This window comes from Delphinapterus leucas, chromosome 1 (genome assembly GCF_059928025.1).
Source record: "Delphinapterus leucas isolate spDelLeu-1000000601 "Yukka" chromosome 1, BTC_Dleu_Yukka2, whole genome shotgun sequence".
NCBI classification, from domain to species: domain Eukaryota; kingdom Metazoa; phylum Chordata; class Mammalia; order Artiodactyla; family Monodontidae; genus Delphinapterus; species Delphinapterus leucas.
The window spans coordinates 64604385-64626516 of NC_143129.1; the positions used below are offsets into that span (position 1 = coordinate 64604385).

The window sequence follows — 22132 nt, forward strand, 5'->3', positions numbered from 1 at the left end:
AACCTGAGAACAGAATAGGTAGCTACGTTTAGTTAGAGAATGGCAGAACAAATCTTCATTTATTATTTACAGTGTGTCAGATATAGAGATATACAGACCTTGCTTGTGGGTAGTTTAGCTTTTAATTTATTAATAATATTTTTGATTGTTTTATATATTTTTTCCCCCATCTCCATTAATTTCACTGACTTAATTATCTTCAGAGGATAATTATATTATCTTTATAAGATAATTATCTTAATTATCTTATTTTAAAGAGAAAATTAACTTAGTAAAGGTTTATGCTTCCATGACTGTGATAAGCCGGTTGAGGCTAGCTTAGTTCCCACCTTCTGGAAAATGCTGGTGTGCTTCCACCTGCTGGCATTCAGCAAGCATTGCAGAACAGAGGAATACGTTAACCACTTGGCTTCTCAAAGGTCTCAGTTATAGCTTAGGAACCCTCAACGATTTATGAGAGCCTTCTGCTGTACATATGAATTTACACATTTATTGTTTCACAGTTGAAGGGTGGGCTATGTGCTGGGGAGAATGAACTTTACATCTGTAATTGAAAGAGAGTAGAGGTGATAGCAGAAGATGAAACCCCCAAATGTCATACCTGCTACCTGAGTGGAACTCACTAGTAGATATATATATATTTATACACACATATAGTATATATTTAGTATATAAATATACACCAGATATATAAATAGAAAATATATATGTGTATTGAAGTGCAAAGAGAAGCGTGTGAATAGTCTCCATCAAATGCTTGCTGAATATATAAAACATGTTAGGAACTATACAGAAAACAGACTGGAGTGTTGAACTACACTTAATCTCAAGCCTCACTTGCAAAATTTTGTGTCCATGTGAATGAACATTCCAAACCATCTCAGAAATAGAGGGAGACTGACTTCCCAGGCCAAAGTACCAGAATATTTAAAACAAGCCACTCAGTCTCTCTTTTGGACACTGAGATGGGGAATTAGCATGATGCAAAGAACGTCATGGACTGTATTTTCCATGTAAGTAAATTGTATTATGTTCCAAAGCTTATTTTATTTATTTAGTTTTTGGCTTTTTCTCACTTTCTTTTTTTAAATTTTTATTGGAGTATAGTTGTTTCACAATATTGTGTTAGTTTATACTGTACAGCAAAGTGAATCAGCTATATGTATACAATTATCCCCCCTTTTTTGGATTTCCTTCTCATTTAGGTCACCACAGAGCACTGAGTAGAGTTCCCTGTGCTATGTAGTAGGTTCTCATTAGTTATGTATTTTATACATAGTATAAATAGTGTATATATGTCAATCTCAGTCTCCCAATTCATCCCACCCCCCTTTCCGCTTTGGAATCCATACATTTGTTCTCTACGTCTGTGTCTCTATTTCTGCTTTTTTTTTCAGATTCCACATATACGTGTTAATATATGATATTTGTTTTTCTCTTTCTGACTCACTTCACTCTGTATGACAGTCTCTAGGTCCATCCATGTCTCTACAAATAACACAAATTCAATCCTTTTTATGGCTGAGTAACATTCCATTGTATATATATATACCACATCTTCTTTATCCATTCCTCCGTTGATGGACATTTAGGTTGCTTCCATGTCCTGGCTATTGTAAATAGTGCTGCAGTGAACATTGGGGTGCATGTGACTTTTTGAATTATGGTTTTCTCAGGGTATATGCCCAGTAGTGGGATTGCTGGATCATACGGTAGTTCTATTTTTAGTTTTTTAAGGAATCTCCATACTGTTCTCCATAGTGGCTGTATCAATTTACATTCCCACCAGCAATGCCTGAGGTTTCTCTTTTCTCCGCACCCTCTCCAGCATTTATTGTTTCTAGATTTTTTTGATCATGGCCATTGTAATCTGTGTGAGGTGATACCTCATTGTAGTTTTGATCTGCATTTTTCTAATGATTAGTGATGTTGAGCATTTTTTCATGTGTTTGTTGGCCATCTGTATGTCTTCTTTGGAGAAATGTCTATTTAGGTCTTATGCCCATTTTTTGATTGAGTTGTTTGTTTTTTTTGATATTGAGCTGCATGAGCTGTTTGTATATTTTGGAGATTAATCCTTTGTCAGTTGCTTCGTTGGCAAATATTTTCTCCCATTCTGTGGGTTGTCTTCTAATCTTGTTTATGGTTTCCTTTGCTGTGCAAAAGCTTTTAGGTTTAATTAGGTCCCATTTGTTTATTTTTGTTTTTATTTTCATTACTCTAGGAGGTGGGTCAAAAAAGATCTTGCTGCGATTTATGTCATAGAGTGTTCTGCCTGTGTTTTCCTCTAAGAGTTTTATAGTGTCTGGCCTTACATTTAGGTGTTTAATCAATTTTGAGTTTATTTTTGTGTGTGGTGTTAGGGAGTGTTCTAATTTCATTCTTTTACATGTGGCTGTCCAGTTTTCCCAGAACCACTTATTGAAGAGGGTATCTTTGCTCCATTTTATATTCTGGCTTCCTTTGTCATAGATTAGGTGACCATAAGTGCATGGGTTTATCTCCCAAAGTTTATTTTAAATAAAATAATAAAAATTCAGCTATGTTATAAGGCTGATTTAGGCTTTTCGTCTCAATATGTCTAGAGACTGTACAAGTATTAGAAATGGATACATGAAGATAGTGTCACAAATGCATGTTTCTCACCCCCTTATACTGAACTCCTGAACTGATTTAAGCAATCAGATATAAAATTAGTAGAGTATGTTTAAAAATCACAGTGAAGGGTGAGTTATGGAACAGAGACTGAAAACACAGTATCCATAAGAGAGAAAAATGTTCAGAGATAGTCTGAGGCTTCTTAGAAGGCAGGCAATAGTGTTATTCAAAATATAGAAAACCTCAGTAAATATTGGCAATTATGAGATACCTATTTGTTCCCCATCTGAAAGGCAATAGTTAAAAAGTCTGATAATATCCAGGTTTGTGAAGGTTGAGGAAACGGGCACTCTAATATTCACAGGAATGCAGAATGAGGGACAATTGTGCATTACTATGTTTTAACCTATTCATACTTTTTGGCCTGTTATTTTTCTTAGCATTTCTAAGTACATACATACATGCAAAAGGATGAACATTTTTGTATTGTTTGAAGCAGAAAAACCCACAATATACCTCAATGTTCATCAACTGAAGAATAGTTAAGTAGATCATAATACATCAACACTATAAGATATAAGCTGTAGTGAAAATAATGAAGCAAATCTATGAAAGTATCTGTTGGGCATACTGTTCAGTGAAAAAATAAAATTGCAGAACCATATGTAAATATGATGTAACTTTAGTAAAGAAAAACTAAGTAACAAATCTATGTCTATCCGTGTGCCTGTATATTTGTATGTGTACATAGCTGTTTGGCAGGACACACATCACACAGACCTGGCTAGGGATGAGATTGGGATGGAGAGGATAGTAAAGAAGGACTTCTGCTATGTCTTTAGCATGTTTTACAATGAAAGTACTCAAGAATTACTTGTTATACATTTAAAATAAATGGTGGTTTAAAAATATTCTAGGAAAAAGAGAAATAAGAAGGAAAGTAAGGATGGAAGAATTTATAAGTTTACAAATAACATTGATTGTGGTCCAAAGAGGAGAATCCAGAGAGTCAGCAAAAGCCTGGTTTTGACACACTCATACTGTTTGTGGAAAGCATGAGGCATCTTAATCAATTGAGAAACTCTGCTCTAACTGACATAAAGTCATGTAGGATATTAATTCCTTTCCCAGTATCCCAACCTACTAGTATGATAATACAAAGCAGGCGTCTAACACTCTCTAGACCCAAGACTTGGAAAGCAGCACTGAGGAAGTGCAGTCTTCAGAAGCACGTGGCATGATTACTCTGTGACTTACATATCCCTTGACTTTCCTGGATGCAAAGCTTAGCACTCTGCTGATGATCACCATGGCTCTCTCCTGCATGTACAAATTATCTTCACTCATCCACACAGCCATTTCCTGTTGAAAACACAAGAACTATCCTAGAGCCATGGTGTTTCCATTTCCACAGGTCCCTTTCTTCTGATCACCACCTTCACCAAGTCAAGGTTCCCCATGTCCTCCCAATGGTTTCACACCTATCCTATATTTATTTTAAAAATATGACAATAAGCTGGTATATTACTGTCTAGTATAATACTTCATCTGCCATATAGCTACACCTGGGTTTTATTTTATTTAATTCTATCCAATAAGTATTTACTAATATCCACTATAACAGTCACTTTGCCAGGCATCATGAAAAGTTTAACATGAGGCTATGAGGCTGATTATCACCAGCTGCTTCTCCTTCTCTTTTTCTTTCAAAATACATATTCTCTCTTTTTTTCTAAGCCATAAGATCTGATTTGCAGTTTTAAAAAAGAATCAAATGTTATTTGATCCTGAAATGTCATTTTATCCCAGAATTGCCTCTGTAAATTTACCATCCAGATATTTTCTGACTCATGGTTTAGAGTATATTCCTGGAGCCAGCTCGATGAGAAAGTTCTTGCTAATTTTGATTCATTGCTAAATATGGTCTGTCTTGCTGTAGCTTCTACCTATTCTAAATCCTCAGATGCAGGGACATATTTACAATCTTGGGGAAGGAAGAAGACTGCATATGCCTTACATGTTAACCACCATTAGTAGACTTCTTAAGACAGATTGTTGGAGTCCTTAGTATTTATGCCAATGGTTGGCCAAATCTCATCCCCTTCTCTTGCTCCCATTGTGTAAAACTGTTCTGAAGTTTGTTTCCTAGGGCAGAAGAGTCTCTAAATCTCACGGGGCTCAGCCTATTCCTTTTCCAGGAGTGAGGGTCACCTCTTTTTGAGGATCAGGGGAGTTTCTAGATGTGGTAGGTATAAGAACAAGGTGTTTAAGTAACAGGCTCCCAAGTTAGAGTAGATCCTCTACTCATTAGATGCTCACATATTATTTCTCCTCTCTCTGCTTCCATTTCCTTATCTGCAAATGAGAGAAGTAATTTTAACTTTCTCATAGGGTTATTTTAAGGATTAAATTAAAAAACCCATATATTAAGTATTCAGCTTAGTGCCTGACATAGAGTAAATCCTCAATAAGCAGCCTAGGGTGGTAGAAAGAGCACACATGGGGAGAGGGTTGTAATAATGGGGTAATAACCAATTTACAGGATTGTGAGGTTAAAATGTTTTAAATGCATGGAAAATATTTGGCTAAAATTAGGCACAAGTTACCTCAGTATATTTTATTATCCCCTCCCATTTCTCCTAATCTTCATATATACCAGTTCTGCTTCTTTCCTTGAATGTATTTTATGATTTGCAAATCCCATGATTCTCATGGTACAGTAAGTAAATGTAGTTTCTCAGTATTTTCAGACAGCTTCCTCCTGATGCCATCATGTTAAAAATGCAAAATTAAAGGTCATAAAATGTCCAGATCAGTCTCTGTCTCTGCCCAGCACATTAAAAACACAGTGAAATCTTGGATGTGAAAAGTAGGGTTATGGATGGTTATTAGAACTTCCTTTGATACTATGGTGTCCATGAAGATAGGATGCTCATGGGATTCCCTAGCCCAGGGTTGTTAGGGAAGAACATGCATATAGATATTATCAAAATATGGCTCATTGTTAGGTGGACCTGAAGGTGGTTTAGGCCAATCATCGTATGTTCTGCTACCCTGTATTGTGTTTACTCTTACACTGCTACATAACCCTTGGCTTCTTAAGTGTCTGTTGCCATTCTCCCAAAATTGGCTTCTTAAAATTGTGTCTCTGTAATTCAAATAAAAGAAAGTGATTTTATTTGGGAGATAATGACACATTCTGAAAGGTAAAGAAAAATTTTCAGCTGCCAAACACTTGAAGGAGATGTAAGTATGGCAAATGGTAAATAATAAGTAAAATATAGTATACCCTTTAGATTTATGACAAGAAAATGAGACTACTTATTTTCCCTTTACCTTTAAGATTTGCAGTTTGTAGAGGTCTTTAGACACTAAGATCAGAAGAGTGTCCTCAAATATGTTTAAAATAGTTCGGTATAAATTCTGAAAAACAAATTTGCACAACCAGCCAGCCTGCCTTAGATAAAATTTTACCAACGCCTGTAGTTTTGCATCCTGGGGTCCTGAGTTCTCCCCATAAACTGAAGGTAAGAAAGGAGAGAGGTAGCTCTGGAGATGAGACCTCATTCAATACAATATGCCATGAATTGCTTTAATACCTTGCGGGGCAAGTGAACTGTGTAGCTATGCTGAGAAATAAAAACCACAGATGTTGCTGATCTTACTACAGGATTCTTCCTACTTCCACTTTTCTTAGCTCCTGTTTCCTTCTTTGCAACACTTGTCAGTAAACTTGCTGTTTTTGTCAAACAAATTAACCAAAATCCCTTCACCCTTTTGTTCCTATAGATCCTATACAATCCTTTAAATCCCATGGGTTATAGAATTCACAAGGAGTCCAGGGATAGAGATTAGTGCTAGAATATGCTGTTTATCTATTATATCTAAAGAGAATGAAGGAGAAAACAAAGATTACAACTTTTGGACAGACTTTCTGTGGGATTGCTGTGGTGCATGACGATGTCTCATTATGACTAAAGGAAGCAAGTCTTACCTCCAGGTCCTCTTGGTCATCCTCATTCTTCCCAATTTCTTTCACTTTGTCAAGACTTGGTATAGCAAATGCCATTTTAAAGGACAACTCTACTATCTTCAGTTGAGTTTCATATTGCAATAAGGGATCCACAAAGCTGACAAGAAAAAGGTATAATTATTAAATTGAGAAAAGAACAGATACAACCTAACTTTAGTGGTTTTTTCTTAGTTTAAGAGACAGTGTACTAGAAAATGAGGCCCAACTTTTGGCTTTATATAACATGGGTTTTAAATATTAGTGTGAAAATAACAATGGTGCTTTAACTATAAAGGAATCATATTTTTTGGTAAAAATCATTTATAATCTGTTATTTAGAGTTCATAATATATTTCTGCATAGACATAATAATGTAAAGGGTGGTTACCTACCCAGCCAAGCCCGTAAAGCCATGCTGAGATTTAGGTAGTTGAAATATATTAATGCCACATTTTCTCTAGTCCATGATACTATGTTTCTTACATTTAATGTTTCTGATATTGGGATACATCTTCCAATTTATGGCAAAAGAAACCTTCCCATCAGCAGCTAAAAAGATAAGTTGTGACACAGTTATTGTTCCTTCAATAAGTGTGACCTCTGGATAACAGTGCCTCCTGATTTTTTTGTGTTAAAAATAATTTTTTTAAAAAAGATGGTAATATAGTTGTTAAGGTAGGAAATCTTGTGCTGAACTCAGAATCTTTTTCCTCTACTGGAGAAGAAGACCTAAATATCTGATATCCATTGTTTGAAACGGCATTTCTTGGATTATATTAGATAATTTTCAAATCTTGAGAAGATTGATTTGACTTATTCATGGGCTCCAATGGATTTTCAGACTCTGAACAGCTACCTATCAAAAGCTTCCAGTAGTATTTTCAGTTGTAGGTTTCTAGAGATATATGATTTTGTTTAGAAAAATGCAAAATTAATATTTTGATAAAATAGAAAATACTGTCTTTTAATGTACTTTGAAATCATATTGCCAGTCCTAAAAATGCTAAAATGGTCCATGTCATGAACAAGGATTAGGAAAGTAGTGTGATACTCTGATGCCATTCATAACTGCTGATGGACTAAAGAATCTTCACATTTTACGTGTGAAGAATGCTGAGAGTCAGATATCGGTGATACTAAAGAAAGTCCAATATAAATATATAGGTCAACATTGGCAGTTATCAGCAAGTATACATTGTTTTTTGGGCTACATGTAATTGATTTTTCAAAAGAACAAGTATTAAATTACTAATGTGTTTTACAAAAAATGACATCTTGGAAATAAGAATGGCAGTGTGAAACCTTTCTTATATTCCAAGATATATAACCAGGTGGTATAGAAAGAAACTTGAGAAGAAAGAATAAGCATCCCTCACAAATTACTGTATGCTTTTGTTAAATTTTTGAGTGAAATGTTTTTTCAGATATTAGAGTGAAGTGAGAAGTAGAGGTAAGCCAAATGTACTAAAATATTTCTTGAAAATGTTTTATTTCTTCCTATTATGAAGCAATAAGTATTATATAAGATCAGTAAGCAAAATTTTTACAAGTATAATTTCAAGAATCACAATTAAATAAAGGAAAGTCGATGCCTCCTAATAAAAGCATGGGAAAATTATATTAAACATGATCAAAAATAAATCAGGAGGGCTATATCAATATGATACAAGTCTAATACAAATGAAAGAGTATTAAGGGAGATATATGCAATTATTATAAAATAATAAAAGACATAGTTATTAATACAAAAGCTCTCAAACCACATAGAAACAAAATTGAAAAATTATTAAACAGAATTATTAATATATATAATAATTTTATGAAAAATTATTATATTATTAAAGATATAAGGAGAAATAGACACACAGATATAGGAGATGATTAAGCATTCAATTATTAGTATATGGTAGATAAAAATAAAAATTGTGCAAAAGGAGAGACCTTTAATATAATTAATAAGGAGGTATAAATTGTATTAATTGAGATAACAAGGATTATCTTTTCAGATAATCATGGAATGCTGACAAATATTTACCATATACTTAGCCATAGAAAGTTTCAAAATATAAAAGGATATATATTTCATTCTCAAATCACAATGAGAAGTCTATTTTAAAAATTAGAAAATTCAAAGTACTTAAATACTGTCAAGATATTTTTCTTATTTAAAATGAGGGAAAAAATAATAAACTAAACATATAACTTAAGATTTTAAAAGGACTAAAAATACAATCAAAGACATGAAGGACATAAGCAAAATAAATGCATTATGAAAAAAAAGGAAAAGGAGACATAATAGTATAATGGCAAGTTTAAAAAAAGATTTAAAAGATAAGAAATCATAGGAGACTACTACAAGCAACTATATGCCAATAAAATGGACAACCTAGAAGAAATGGACAAATTCTTAGAAAGGTACAACCTTCCAAGACTGAACCAGGAAGAAAGAGAAAATATGAATAGACCAAGCACAAGTCTAGGACCAGATGGCTTCACAGGCAAATTCTATCATATATTTAGAGAAGAGTTAACACCTATCCTTTTGAAACTCTTCCAAAAAATTACAGAGGAATGAACACTCCCAAGCTCATTCTATGACACCATCATCACCCTGACACCAAAACCAGATAAAGATATCACAAAAAAGAAAATGACAGGCCAATATCACTGATGAAAATAGATAGATGCAAAAATCCTCAACAAAATACTAGCATACCGAATCCAACAACACATTAAAAGGATCACACACCATGATCAGGTAAGTGGGATTTATCCCAGGGATGCAAGGATTCTTCAATATCTGCAAATCAATCAGTGTGAGACATGACATCGATAAATTGAAGAATAAAAATGATATAATATCTCAATAGATGCAGAAAATGTTTTTGACAAAATTCAACACCCACTTATGATAAAAACTCTCCAGTAAGTGAGCATGGAGGGAACCTACCTCAACATAATAAAGGCCATACATGACAAACACACAGCAAACATCATTCTCAATGGTGAAACACTGAAAGCATTTCTTCTAAGATCAGGAACAAGACAAGGATGTCCACTCTCACCACTATTATTCAACATAGTTTTGGAAGTCCTAGCCATGGCAATCAGAGAAGAAAAAGAAATAAAAGGAATACAAATTGGAAAAGAAGAAGTAAAACTGTCACTGTTTGCAGATGACATGATACTATACATAGAGAATCCTAAAGATGTTACCAGAAAACTACTAGAGCTCATCAAGGAATCTGGTAAAGTTGCAGGATACAAAATTAATGCACAGAAATCTCTTGCATTCCTATGCACTAACAATGAAAGATCAGAAAGAGAAATCAAAGAAATAATCCCATTTACTATCACATCAAAAAGACTAAAATACCTAGGAATAAACCTACCTAAGGAGGTAAAAGACCTGTACTCAGAAAACTATAAGATACTAATGAAAGAAATCAAAGATGACACAAACAGATGGAGAGATATAACATGTTCTCAGATTGGAAGAATCAATATTGTGAAAATTACTACACTACCCAAAGCAATCTACAGATTCAATGCAATCCTTATCAAATTACCAATGGCATTTTTCACAGAATTAGAACAAAACATTTTACAATTTGTATGGAAACATAAAGACCACAAAAGCCAAAGCAATCCTGAGAAAGAAGAATGGAGCTGGAGGAATCAGGCTCCATGACTTCAGACTATACTACAAAGCTACAGTCATCAAAGCAGTATGATACTGGCACAAAACAGAAATATAGATCAATGGAACAGGATAGAAAGTACAGAGATAAAACCATGCACCCATGGTCACCTAATCTATGACAAAGGGGGCAAGAATATACAATGGAGAAAAGACAGTCTCTTCAATAAGCTGTCCTGGGAAAACTGGACAGCTCCATGTAAAAGAATGAAATTAGAACACTCCCTAACACCACACACAAAAATAAACTCAAAATGGATTAAAGGCCTAAATGGATACTATAAGCCTAAAAGGCTGGATACTGCAAAACTCTTAGAGGAAAACATAGAAAACTCTTTGACATAAATCATAGCAAGATCTTTTTCAATATACCTCCTAGAGTAATGAAAATAAAAACAAAAATGAACAAATGGGACCTAATTAAACTTAGCTTTTCCACAGCAAAGGAAACCATAAACAAAATGAAAAGACAACCCTCATAAAGGGAGAAAATATTTGCAAATGAAGCAGCTGACATGGGATTAATCTCCAAAATATACAAACATCTCATGCAGCTCAATATCAGAAAAACAAACAACCCAATCAAAAAAATAGGCAGAAGATCTAAATAGACATCTCACCAAAGAAGACTTACAGATAGCTAAAAAGCACATGAAAAGCTGCTCAACATCACTAATTATTAGAGAAATGCAAATCAAAACTCCAATAAAGTATCACCTCACACCAATCAGAATGCCCATCATCAAAAAATCTAGAAACAATATATGCTGGAGAGGGTGTGGGGAAAAGGGAACCCTCCTACACTGTTGGTAGGAATGTAAATTGATACAGCAACTATGGAGAACAGTGTGGACGTTCCTTAAAAAACTAAAAATAGAGCTACCATATGATCCAGCAATCCCAATCCTGGGCATATATCTGGAGAAAAAACATGGTTCAAAAGGATATATGCACCCCAGTGTTCATTGCAGCACTAGTTAAAATAGCCAGGACATGGAAGCAACCTGAATGTCCATTGACAGATGAATGGATAAAGAAGGTGTGGTATGTATATACAATGGAATATTACTCAGCCATAAAAAAGAATGAAATAATGCCATTTGCAGTGACATCAACAGACCTAGAGATTGTCATACTGAGTGAAGTCAGTCAAAGAGAGACAAATACCATGTGATATTGTTTACATGTGGAATCTAAAAATGTGTACAAATGAACTTATCTACAAAACAGAAATAGAGTTACAGATGTAGAGAACAAACTTATGGTTACCGGGGGGTAGGGGGGAGGGGATAAATTGGAAGATTGGGATTGACAGATACACACTACTATATATAAAATAGATAACTAATAAGGACCTACTGTATAGCACAGGGAAATCTACTCAATAATCTCTAGTGGCCTATATGGGAAAAGAATCTAAAAAAGAGTAGATATATGTGTAACTGATTCACTTTACTGTACACCTGAAACTAACACAACATTGTAAATTGACTATACTCCAATAACAGCAACAAAAAAAAGACAAGCAAAAGAGTAAGCAGAAACTAAATAATAATTAATAAAGACTAAATTAGTCAAAAAAATAAGTAAGCTATTATGAGTTTAATAGTAACAAATAAAAGTTATTTATATTATTAAATTATACAAGTATATATGAAGGTATAACACATGTAAATCTTTATGTACCAAATTATACTTCGTTGAAATATGAAAAGCAAAATCTATAACAAATTTTAAAGGATAAAGGAAAAACTATTAGGTGGGGGATTTTTAGGACATTTAAGTAGACCAAAAAATTAAAATATGGAGAAGGGGATTCTAATCCAGGGACTGCCTTTCCATGAACCCTGTAAAATAATACAGTATGCCAAATTTTGTTTATATGGATCTATGTATACATGTATCTTCTAGGTGACTAGGCTTTGACAAAACACTTATTAATAAGTGCAGTTCTTCTGGAAAACAAGTTGACACAATCAAAAGCTCTAAGAAGGTTCATCTCATCTGCATTACTTTGGGTTCAGGGGAAGCAGATGCCAATACAGGATTAGAAGTACAAGAGATTTCCAAGAGAAGGAAGGAAGGAGGAATAGGGTAGGAAGAGTCTTGGACTGCAACAAGTTCCAAGGAGGGTTCAGCTTGGCTGATGGCAATCCCTCAAGCTGAAGTCACCCATTGGAGTTATTTGTCCTGCCATTCTGGGTCATTGGTGAGATCAGCCTACAGGAAGTGACACCTCACAGACCGTGCTGGTGAATCTATACAGGCAGGGCTGGAGTTGTTGACCAATGAGGATTCCCCCACAGCAGGGCATTTTCTTGGTTGCCTATCACCTAAATCAGGAACCTCACTTTCAGAATGGTATTTCAAGGAAGTAGTTCAGAGCAGATACAATCTTTTACGTACCAGGATGATTATCATAATGTTGGTAAAATATAATATAATTTAGAAAATGTCAAAATTTTGGAATATTCCATTGCCATTAAAATGAAAATATGATTTTACAGAGAAATTAAAAATTAAGACAAAGCAAAAATGAAAATTAGTATAGAAAATTGAATGTGCAACCTGCTTATGATTCTGCAGTAGTTAAATAATCTGCCTATTCCTGCAATACAGAAAGATTTAAAAGAACATGAGAAAGAGCTAATAGTTGCTGAATTAGGGTGGTGGAATTTGGAGTAACATTTTATTTCTCATATTTTTGATATGTATTTATTACATTTTTAAAAAGGTATTCAATCAGTGATATGAAAGCATTAAAACTTATTATACCTGGAGTTCATGGCCAGGATCATGGCTTGATTACTTAACAGGCCTGAGTATGCATCCCATAGGCTGGCAGCTGTTTGCGCCTGTAAGTACCAGGAGAGAGAAAAGAATCAATGATGACAGACCTGTGGGGCTCATAACATCATGTGTAATTCTGTCTTTTACAGAAACCAAAGGGACCAAATTGGACTTGAAATATAAGCCCAAGGGTTTATAGAAGTGATGAGACCAGACAAACTGTAATTTAAACCTATGCATGACATTAAATGCTGGCCTTTTACAGCCAACCACTGTGCTTATATAATTAGCATTTCCAGACAAAAATTTATTAGGAATGCTCTTTACCGGGTGCCCTCCTATACAACATTAAGTGCAATCTGCTCAGTGTGGAGTCTATCCATAAACATATCAGCAAGGTGATTTAAAACAGGCCTTACTGAAAAATGTCCAAACTCACACTACTATAGAATGGGGACCATGTACAGGTCAATGTATAGCTGTCTAATATAACTATTTAAATTTATAAATGATAATAAATGGGATTCCATTAAGAATCTCAACTTTTTTTTTTTTTTTTTTTTGCGGTACGCGGGCCTCTCACTGTTGTGGCCTCTCCCATTGCGGAGCACAGGCTCCAGACGCGCAGGCTCCGGACGCGCAGGCTCAGCGGCCATGGCCCACGGGCCCAGCCGCTCCGCAGCATGTGGGATCTTCCCGGACCGGGGCACAAACCCGTGTCCCCTGCATCGGCAGGCGGACTCTCAACCACTGTGTCACCAGGGAAGCCCAAGAATCTCCACTTCTTTATTCAAGAAGTTGGAGAACTGGAGAAGACCTAATAGAATAGCACCTCTTTTCTTCTGCGCATCCCACTCTTGTTCATGCAAGCCTCTGTTGCAATGTCACTTTCTTGTATCAGGCCCATTAGTGCTGTTTATAGAAATTCTCAGCCATTCTCAGCCTCTATTTCTGAAATAGCTCAAAGTTCTCTTTTAGGTACTGCTGTATAATAATGGTATTTCAAAGGGAATTTATTCCTCTAGTGCATGGCAATGACTGCCCCTGAATACTTCGCACATTAAAAAAAAGCCCTTCTCTGTTTGCTAAGTGCTGCTTTGCTGACTCCAGCATTGAGTGCCCTGTGGGATCTCTGTTTTGCCTCTGTGGAGTGTAAGAGCAATCTTGATGGATACAGCTATATGCCTGTCTATTAAGATCGTGTTGTGGACTGCGTGTTTGAATTTTGAGAAATTTCGATGTTGAAACCCTAACCCCCAGTGTGATGATATTAGGAAGTGGGGCCTTTGGGAGGTGATTAGGTTTAGAGGAGGTCATGAGAGATAACCCCTATGATGGGATTAGAGCCTTTATAAGAAGAGACATAAGAGAGCTTGTTTGCGATTTCTGTCTCCACCATGTGAGGATGCAAGGAAAGGATGGCTGTCTGAAACCCAGGAAGAAGAATCTCACCAGATACTGAATCTACCATTCTTTGATCTTGGACTTCCCAGCATCCAGAACTGTGAGAAATAAATTTCTGTTGTTTAAGCCACCCATTCTCTGGTACCATGGTAAACCAGCCCAAACAGATGAGAGAGTCAGAGAAACTTCCTGATTGGGGATCTGAATTAAAAAATGGCATCTCCCCACTAGGGATAAGCATCCTGCCATGACCTTCCTGGGAGTCACCACACTGATCATTGTCTAACACCTCTTCTCTGGGCTGTGCTCAGACTGAGGGGTTCAGAGGACTTATTCTCCTTTCTCTAAAATATTTATATTCATATCTAGCATTGATTCCTAACAATGCCAAACATGATTTTACTTAATCTTGAGAGAATAATTCTTTGCTATGTTATTTATTAACATACTGCACATTATTATTACTTAGAGAGCATGGAATCTTCTATATGGCAGACAACTCTCACTGTAACATGGAAGAATAATGGTGATTGGTGTATTTTAGAAAGACATTTTTGTCCTTGTCACCACTTTCATCTAATTTAGCCAGAAATCTACTAGTTGTGTTTCTCTGGGCAGTGACTAACTGAACATTTTGTTTGATATAAGCAATGATCCTTTGGCAGTATTGTTTCAATGGGAACTTTTCTTATACAATATGTTCTAACTGGGCTTGAGTCCTTAGAAATTAATTTGTAACACTTTAAATTTAAAGCACTGATTCTCAACATTGGCAGTACATTAAGGGGTTAAAAAATATTGATTTTGATTCCTGGGCCACACCTCCAGAGATCTGGATTTAATAGGTCTGTATTCAAGACCAGGCATCAACATTAAAAAAAAAAAAGCCTTCCAGAAAATTTTGATGTACAGCCAGAATTGAGAAGCCATTTTTAAGCCTGTAGCTTGCTTGTACAGTAATAATCGTCATTAGGTTGATCTCTAATAACATGGACCTCTGCTTCCCCTCTGTTAGCTAGGATCTCTCTTTTTCATGGAGCCAAATTTGTTACCACAAATCCATCACCAGTTTATTGTTCTGCCCATGTTACTTTAGTGTCACATCTTTTGTTGATTCACTGATTTACAGCAATATCCCTTCCTTGTTATAAGCATGCTTTCACCTGTGCCATATATACTGCTAATGTTTATCTAATTCCAAAAGCCAGTGCACACATTGATAAGCAGTAAGGATTGTCTAACATGTACAGACTGATTCTCCAGTGGTGTCGGTATAGGGAGTTATAGGATTTAGCCAGGAGTTTCACCTGCTTTTCCCAATTAGGCTTTTTGTTATTGTTTCAAATATATAACATGCTCACCAGTGTTCCCAGAAATTCTTCAGAGCCTCCTCTGGGGAGATATGATTATCATTCTGGCTTTAACTTCTATTATATGGATAAGTTCTCTTTTATATCATTTTCAATGACTCCTTAATCACTCTGGGTCTTCACTGGAAACCCGCAGTAACTGATAAAACGGTCACAATCCTGGGACTTCCTGGTGGCGCAGTGGTTAAGTATCTGCCTACCAATGCAGGGGACACGGGTTTGAGCCCTCATCCAGGAAGATCCCACATGCCTCAGAGCAACTAAGCCGTGCGTCACAACTACTGAGCCTGCGCTCTAGAGCCCACGAGCCACAGCTACTGAGCCCGTGCGCCTAGAGCCTGTGCTCCGCAACGAGAAGCCACTGCAGTGAGAAGCCCGCGCACCGCAACGAAGAGTAGCCCCCACTCACCACCACTAGAGAAAGCCCGTGCACAGCCATGAAGACCCAATGCAGCCAAAAATAAATAAATTTTTAAAAATGCTCACAATCCTGGAAATCTGTACTTTGTAATATATTTCATACTGGATTCTAGGGCCAGTCTGGTGGGCCTTAAGCTTCCATATTTATTATTTTGGCTTTGTTCTCTAAACTATCCATGTGCTTTTTATATATATCTTATATCATTGACATTTTTTGTTCAATATTGCTTGTCATTCTTGGCCAGAAGAACTGGAGATGTGCCAACTTGACTAGTTTCTTAAATCTCAGATGTTTCAAATCACATATGGATAATGTGTGTTTTCTTATGCCACCTTAGCCAGGGAGAAAATGGTATTATCATAATAATCATTATTCTGAGGGAATTTGAATTCCCTCTGGGAATTCCCAAACTATCCTGGGAATGTTCAAAGGGAGCTATGGACTTGATCTTCTAGAATACTATGTGAGTCTGAACTTTTCCCTTAATCTTAGCTCACTAGAATGTCTCCTTTCTCTGATAATAGCAAAATGTCAAAAGTTCAGAGAGATGGGGCATCTGAATTGAGGGCATGAATATCCAATGCCCTTACCTCTTAGGCTTTCTGTCTTGTGCTGGTGCCTTACTGAAGGTAGTGATTGCTGTTGCTGATGCTCTTGTGTCCCTACCAACACTGCCAAGGCCAGATACCGAGATAGGTGAAGGCTACACCCAGAATAAATTCACTGCCTACTCCCAAATCCAGTTAAATTATTTTCTACTACTGCAAAAAGCACCAGAACCAGTGTAACTACAGTGTACGCTCTCAGTATTGTAGTTCTTAACAGATTTTACTTGTTCTTATATTCATTCCTTGCTTGACTTAAACTCTGGGGAAGATTGATGGGACAAATCCCTGAAAGAAAGTTACTGTGCTGTTATATTATGTAGAATTGCCCTACTCCTTTTTTTTTTTTCTAATTAACCATTCTCTTTAAACTAGTTTTGTGCCTCCACTGTCTTTCCTTAGAAAGTTATTTTCCAGGGAGATGTGGGGCCCTCATCTCTGCACACTACTGGAAGGCCTACTTCACCAAATCTCCAGACATTTTAGGGTCTTAGCATCAACATATCTTGGCTCATGAGGGTACCCCAAATACACACTTCCCTCATCAAAAATCCTTTGCCATCCGTACAAATCTCCCCTCTCAACCAAAAATCTTGTTATGGAAAGATGAAGAACTAAATATAATATCTCTGCAAGATTGAATCCCCAGGATGCAAACATTTTCAGTTGATCATCAGATAGTTGTTTAGTGTCTACTATGTACTAGGTGCTGTGTTAAGCAGTGGGGTTAGAACAGGAGCAAGACAGATAATTTCTGCCAGTAATCTCATGGGAAAGCAAACTTGAAACACAGGAAATCAGTAAGTATTCAACAAAAGAGGATTTATAGGGATGATTAAGGGAAGCTAAACTAGCAGAGGGCATCAAGGAAAATTTGTTTTCTGAAGAAGTTTTAAGCTCAAACTTAGAGATTATGGGGGTCAGGAGAGCAGAGGAAGAGTTTTTCAGAGAAACACTATGGGTTAAGGACTTGACTTGAGAAAGGGTTTGTTGCATTACAGACACCGTTCTCAACCCTCACTGAGCCTTAAAATCATTTGGATCCCTTCCAAAAATACAAATGCGTAGACTTCACCCCACACAAGTGAATCAAAATATCTGAAGGTGTGGCCCTAGCAACAGTATTTTAAAAAAAAATCTCCACACATAATCCTAATATGAAGCCAGGATTGAGAACCATTATATCAGAGGACATGAAAGGAAACCACATGGATGGTGCAAAGAGAGTAAGGACAGTGGAAAATCATGGGGCCAGAAAGGTTGAATCACAGCTGGTCCTTTTGTGAGCTCTTTTGTGAGTAATAAAGATTACTACTCATCTCTAAGGACCATGGGAGGCATTTAATAGAAGGAGGGACAAGATCACAGGGCTGCTTTGTAGAGATTTGATTGAATATGATAAAATTGTTGCCAAGAGAATGTTACCGAGGCGAGAGATTGTAACAGACTAGGATTAGAATACTGGCAGTGGAAAAAGAGAGATAAGTAGTGACTGGTAGCAATATCAAATGCTGCTTAAAGGTCACACAAGAAACAGAAAATTATTATTTGGATTTGAGACATGAAAGCCACTAGGGACCTAGATGGGAGTAGCTCAGTAGAGGGTTTCTGTAGATTCTCAGGCTGGCAGGTCATCATGCTGACTTATCAGCTCAGGTCTCACATTTGGATGTGAGGTCCTCAGTTATCTGCAGACACAAATGAACAAAGAGAAAGACTCTACTAGCCAAAGCTTACTTTTCCTTGTTACATGACCAAAGTCAACAAGTGAGACTGTCAAAAAAAAGTGAGAGTGTATAATTGAGGCAAAACCATTTGTTTCCATTTCAGAACCATGTGTGCTGGGTACAATACTTGTCATTTTACTGATTCTGGTGTGACATATTAATACTCACTGAAACTTGATATTCTATGCCTAGAGACCTATACCTTTCTCTTTATCATTTTTCTCTGCTGTATTTCTGCCCCTTGTGCTTTCTTTACCCCAAACAGAGAAGCGAGCGCTTCTGTTGAGTTGCATTATTATTGATGGCCACTAGAGTATAGAGATAACTCAAAATTTATAGCGTGACAGTAAAAGCAGAGAACCTCTACAAACACAGAGACCCAAATATCTCTCACTTCCTTAATGGGAAATTTTCCACTTTTTTTTCATTGGGAACAGCAAAGAGAGGAACTTTTTTAAAGCTTAGGTATACATGGACATCATAACCAGGTAGTATGTCCAATATCACTGCCTAGCAATATCAACCTAGTAGTGTGTTGTTGTTTTTTTTAATTTTATTTTTAAATTGAAGTAAAGTTGATTTACAGTGTTGTGCCAATCTCTGCTGTACAAAAAAGTGACTCAGTTGTACACATATAGACATTCTTTTTTTTATTATTCTTTTCCATTTATGGTTTATCACAGGGTATTGAATATAGTTCCCTGTGCTATATAGTAGGATCTTGTTTATCCATCCTATATACAATAGTTTACATCTACTAATCCCAGGCTCCCAGTGCTTCCCTTTTCCACCCTCCCTCCCCTATGGCAACCTTGTGGAATCTAGAGTGTTGTTTTAAGTCCAAGTCTCAATGTGACTTCATTCAAAAACTTGTTGGTGACTGCCTACTTTGGAGGCTTATATTCATAAATATCCATTTCAATATCTGATAGAATTCTCCTGATAAAGCTTACTGGTTTCTTTCCCTCTCATCTTTTTAATATAATTGTATAAACCCTCAGAACTAGTAATACATGGTATTATTAGTATGTAAATATAATTTTAAAAACGCTGAGCAGAATAGGTGATGAAAATCATCATGTTCACATCAACTTCAGTGGTCCAAGAGGATGAGGATTCCTAGTTACTCTCTTCCTTTTCCAAGCCTACTTAAAACTCCTTTCTCTAATATATCGCTAGTTTAGACCTGGATTAGACCTCTGAGTTAGGTCATAATGGATTATTGTAATAACATAAACATTCTTCACAACTCTTCTATGATATCCATTGAAGCCCAAAATTTTTATTCCTAATAATAAGGTTTAGCCAGCTGGTGATACAGACATTGTTTCCTAATCCCCACATTTTAGAAAGGCCTATAGAACAGGCCCTTATTTTGGAACAATTTCAAGTCAGCTTTACCCAGTCCATCTAGGACTTTAATTTGCCATCTGTTATGCCTTTTATTATCCACTTTGACAATATTAATGTTATCTATGGACACTAATACTTCTGGATAGGTCATATTAACAAACTGCTTCTCTATTCAGTATCGAAAGGTTCCCCTTTAAATGAATAGATCTCTAATGGGCAGAAAAAGTCTTTATTTTTATCCTCATTAGTCAATGTTATCTGGTTGTTGGAAGTGATAACACTGACTTAGTAAGTCTAACCCATGGAGAACCACAAACATTTCAGTAGGTAGTCTAGTGACCCTTGAAGGCAAAATAGAGAGTATTACTCAGTGATTATGTTAATATGCACACATTAAAAAAACTTCCACATTTCTTTTTACTATTACTATTGGGTAGACATTTAACAATAGCAGTTAGAATGAACCACAAAAGTACATTTTAATTATATGAATACCTAGGGCATTAATCTCTCCTCAAACCATCCTTCTAGAGCATTATTTAAACTGTCTTGTCAGTGAACATTCTGATGTGCCAGATCACTAATACACACACAACAATCCATCCACAAAGAGAAACTCTTTGGTTCTGTCCTGAGTTGATTCTTCAGTATGTTTTCATGTGTCTCAGATCAAAGCCATGAGATCTTGGGATTTCTTAAAATGTCACAATACAATGTCTAACTAATAGTAATCTCAGAAGGAAAGAATGAAGAAAACACAAGGAAGAAAATTTTCCAATAAATAATGCAAGATCTTCTCAAAGATAAATGGCTGGAATCTTTAGACTGAAACATGAGTAAGTGCTTAACATATTTGAATAAAAAGTACACCTAAAACTATTTTTATGAAATTTCAGTCTAGCCAAGATGAAGAAAAATCTTAAAGGCTTCCAGAAAGAGAAAACAGGTGACAAAAGCTAGAGAATCAGATCATGATCAGATTCTTCATTGGTTATACTGGATACCAGAAAAAATGTAAGTTATGCCTCAGATTTTATTTTTTAGAGAAAATGATCTGCAACCTAGGGAAATGGCTGGAATCATAATTGATGATAGCTGTTCTTATGGTGGTATTTTAAAAAACTCATCTATATTGCATCATTTTTAAAAATGGAAACATAGCACTTTTGTAAAACTAAAAAAGCATTTAAAATTGATCATATATCCACTTCAGAAACAAAAAATCTCTATAAGTTCCCAGAGACAGAAATTGTGCAGGTCACATTCTGCTGCAATAATGGTATGAGATTATATGTTAAAAATAAAAGAATGGAGTAATGGATATCTATATGCAAAAAGATGAATTCATATTCCTACCTACACAAAAATCACTCAAAATAGATAATAGATCTAAATCTAAAAGCTAAAACTATAAATCCTTTAGAAGAAAACATAGGAAAAAATCTTTGTCACTTTTGGTTTAGGCAAAATTTCCTTAGATATAGTCCCCAAAGCACAGTCAAAAGAAAAAAAAGATAAATTGGACTTGATCAATACTAAAACTTTTTGCTCTTCAAAAGACACAATTAAGGAAAGGAAAAAAAAATCAATGTACTGGGAGAAAATATTTGCAAATCATATATTCTACACTCAATAACTGTAAATCTATAAAATATACCTAGATAAATGATTAAGAAATATTTAAGGTATACATGAAGAAAAAACTTTACTGAAGATTCAGGTAAATGAGAGAAAAAAACATGTTCCTGATGACAAGACAATAATTTAAATAAATTCTCCATAAACTAATCTATAAATTTATACAATTCTAATCAAATGCCAAAAGAAATTCTGGGAGAAATTTCACAAGCACAGTCCGAAATTCTTCTGAAAGTGTAAATGAGTAAAATTAGCCAATACATTTTTTTCTTTTCATTTTGAATTTTATTTTATTTTTACACAGCAGGTTCTTATTAGTTATCTATTTTATACATATTAGTGTATATATGTCAATCCCAATCTCCCAATTCATATGTTTGTTCTCTACATCTGTGTCTCTATTTCTGCCTTGCAAACTGGTTCATCTGTACCATTTTTCTAGATTCCTAGATTTCTAGATTAACGCATTAACATATGCGTTAATATACAATATTTGTTTTTCTTTTTCTGACTT

General features: G+C 35.6%; 1 protein-coding gene across 1 annotated transcript in view; it reads right to left on the bottom strand.

Annotated features, from left to right (window-relative positions):
• MROH9 (maestro heat like repeat family member 9) overlaps positions 1-13123 on the bottom strand; it is a 68615-nt gene extending 55492 nt beyond the window's left edge. Inside the window, exons 1-4 of the mRNA XM_022560135.2 lie at positions 13086-13123; positions 6593-6728; positions 5935-6021; positions 3856-3960 (exon numbers count right to left, since the gene is read on the bottom strand). Coding sequence (XP_022415843.2) covers positions 3856-3960; positions 5935-6021; positions 6593-6728; positions 13086-13108 — 351 coding nt within the window. The 5' untranslated portion in view covers positions 13109-13123. The remainder of the gene's footprint in view (positions 1-3855; positions 3961-5934; positions 6022-6592; positions 6729-13085) is intronic.
• Between the last annotated feature and the right edge of the window lie 9009 nt (positions 13124-22132).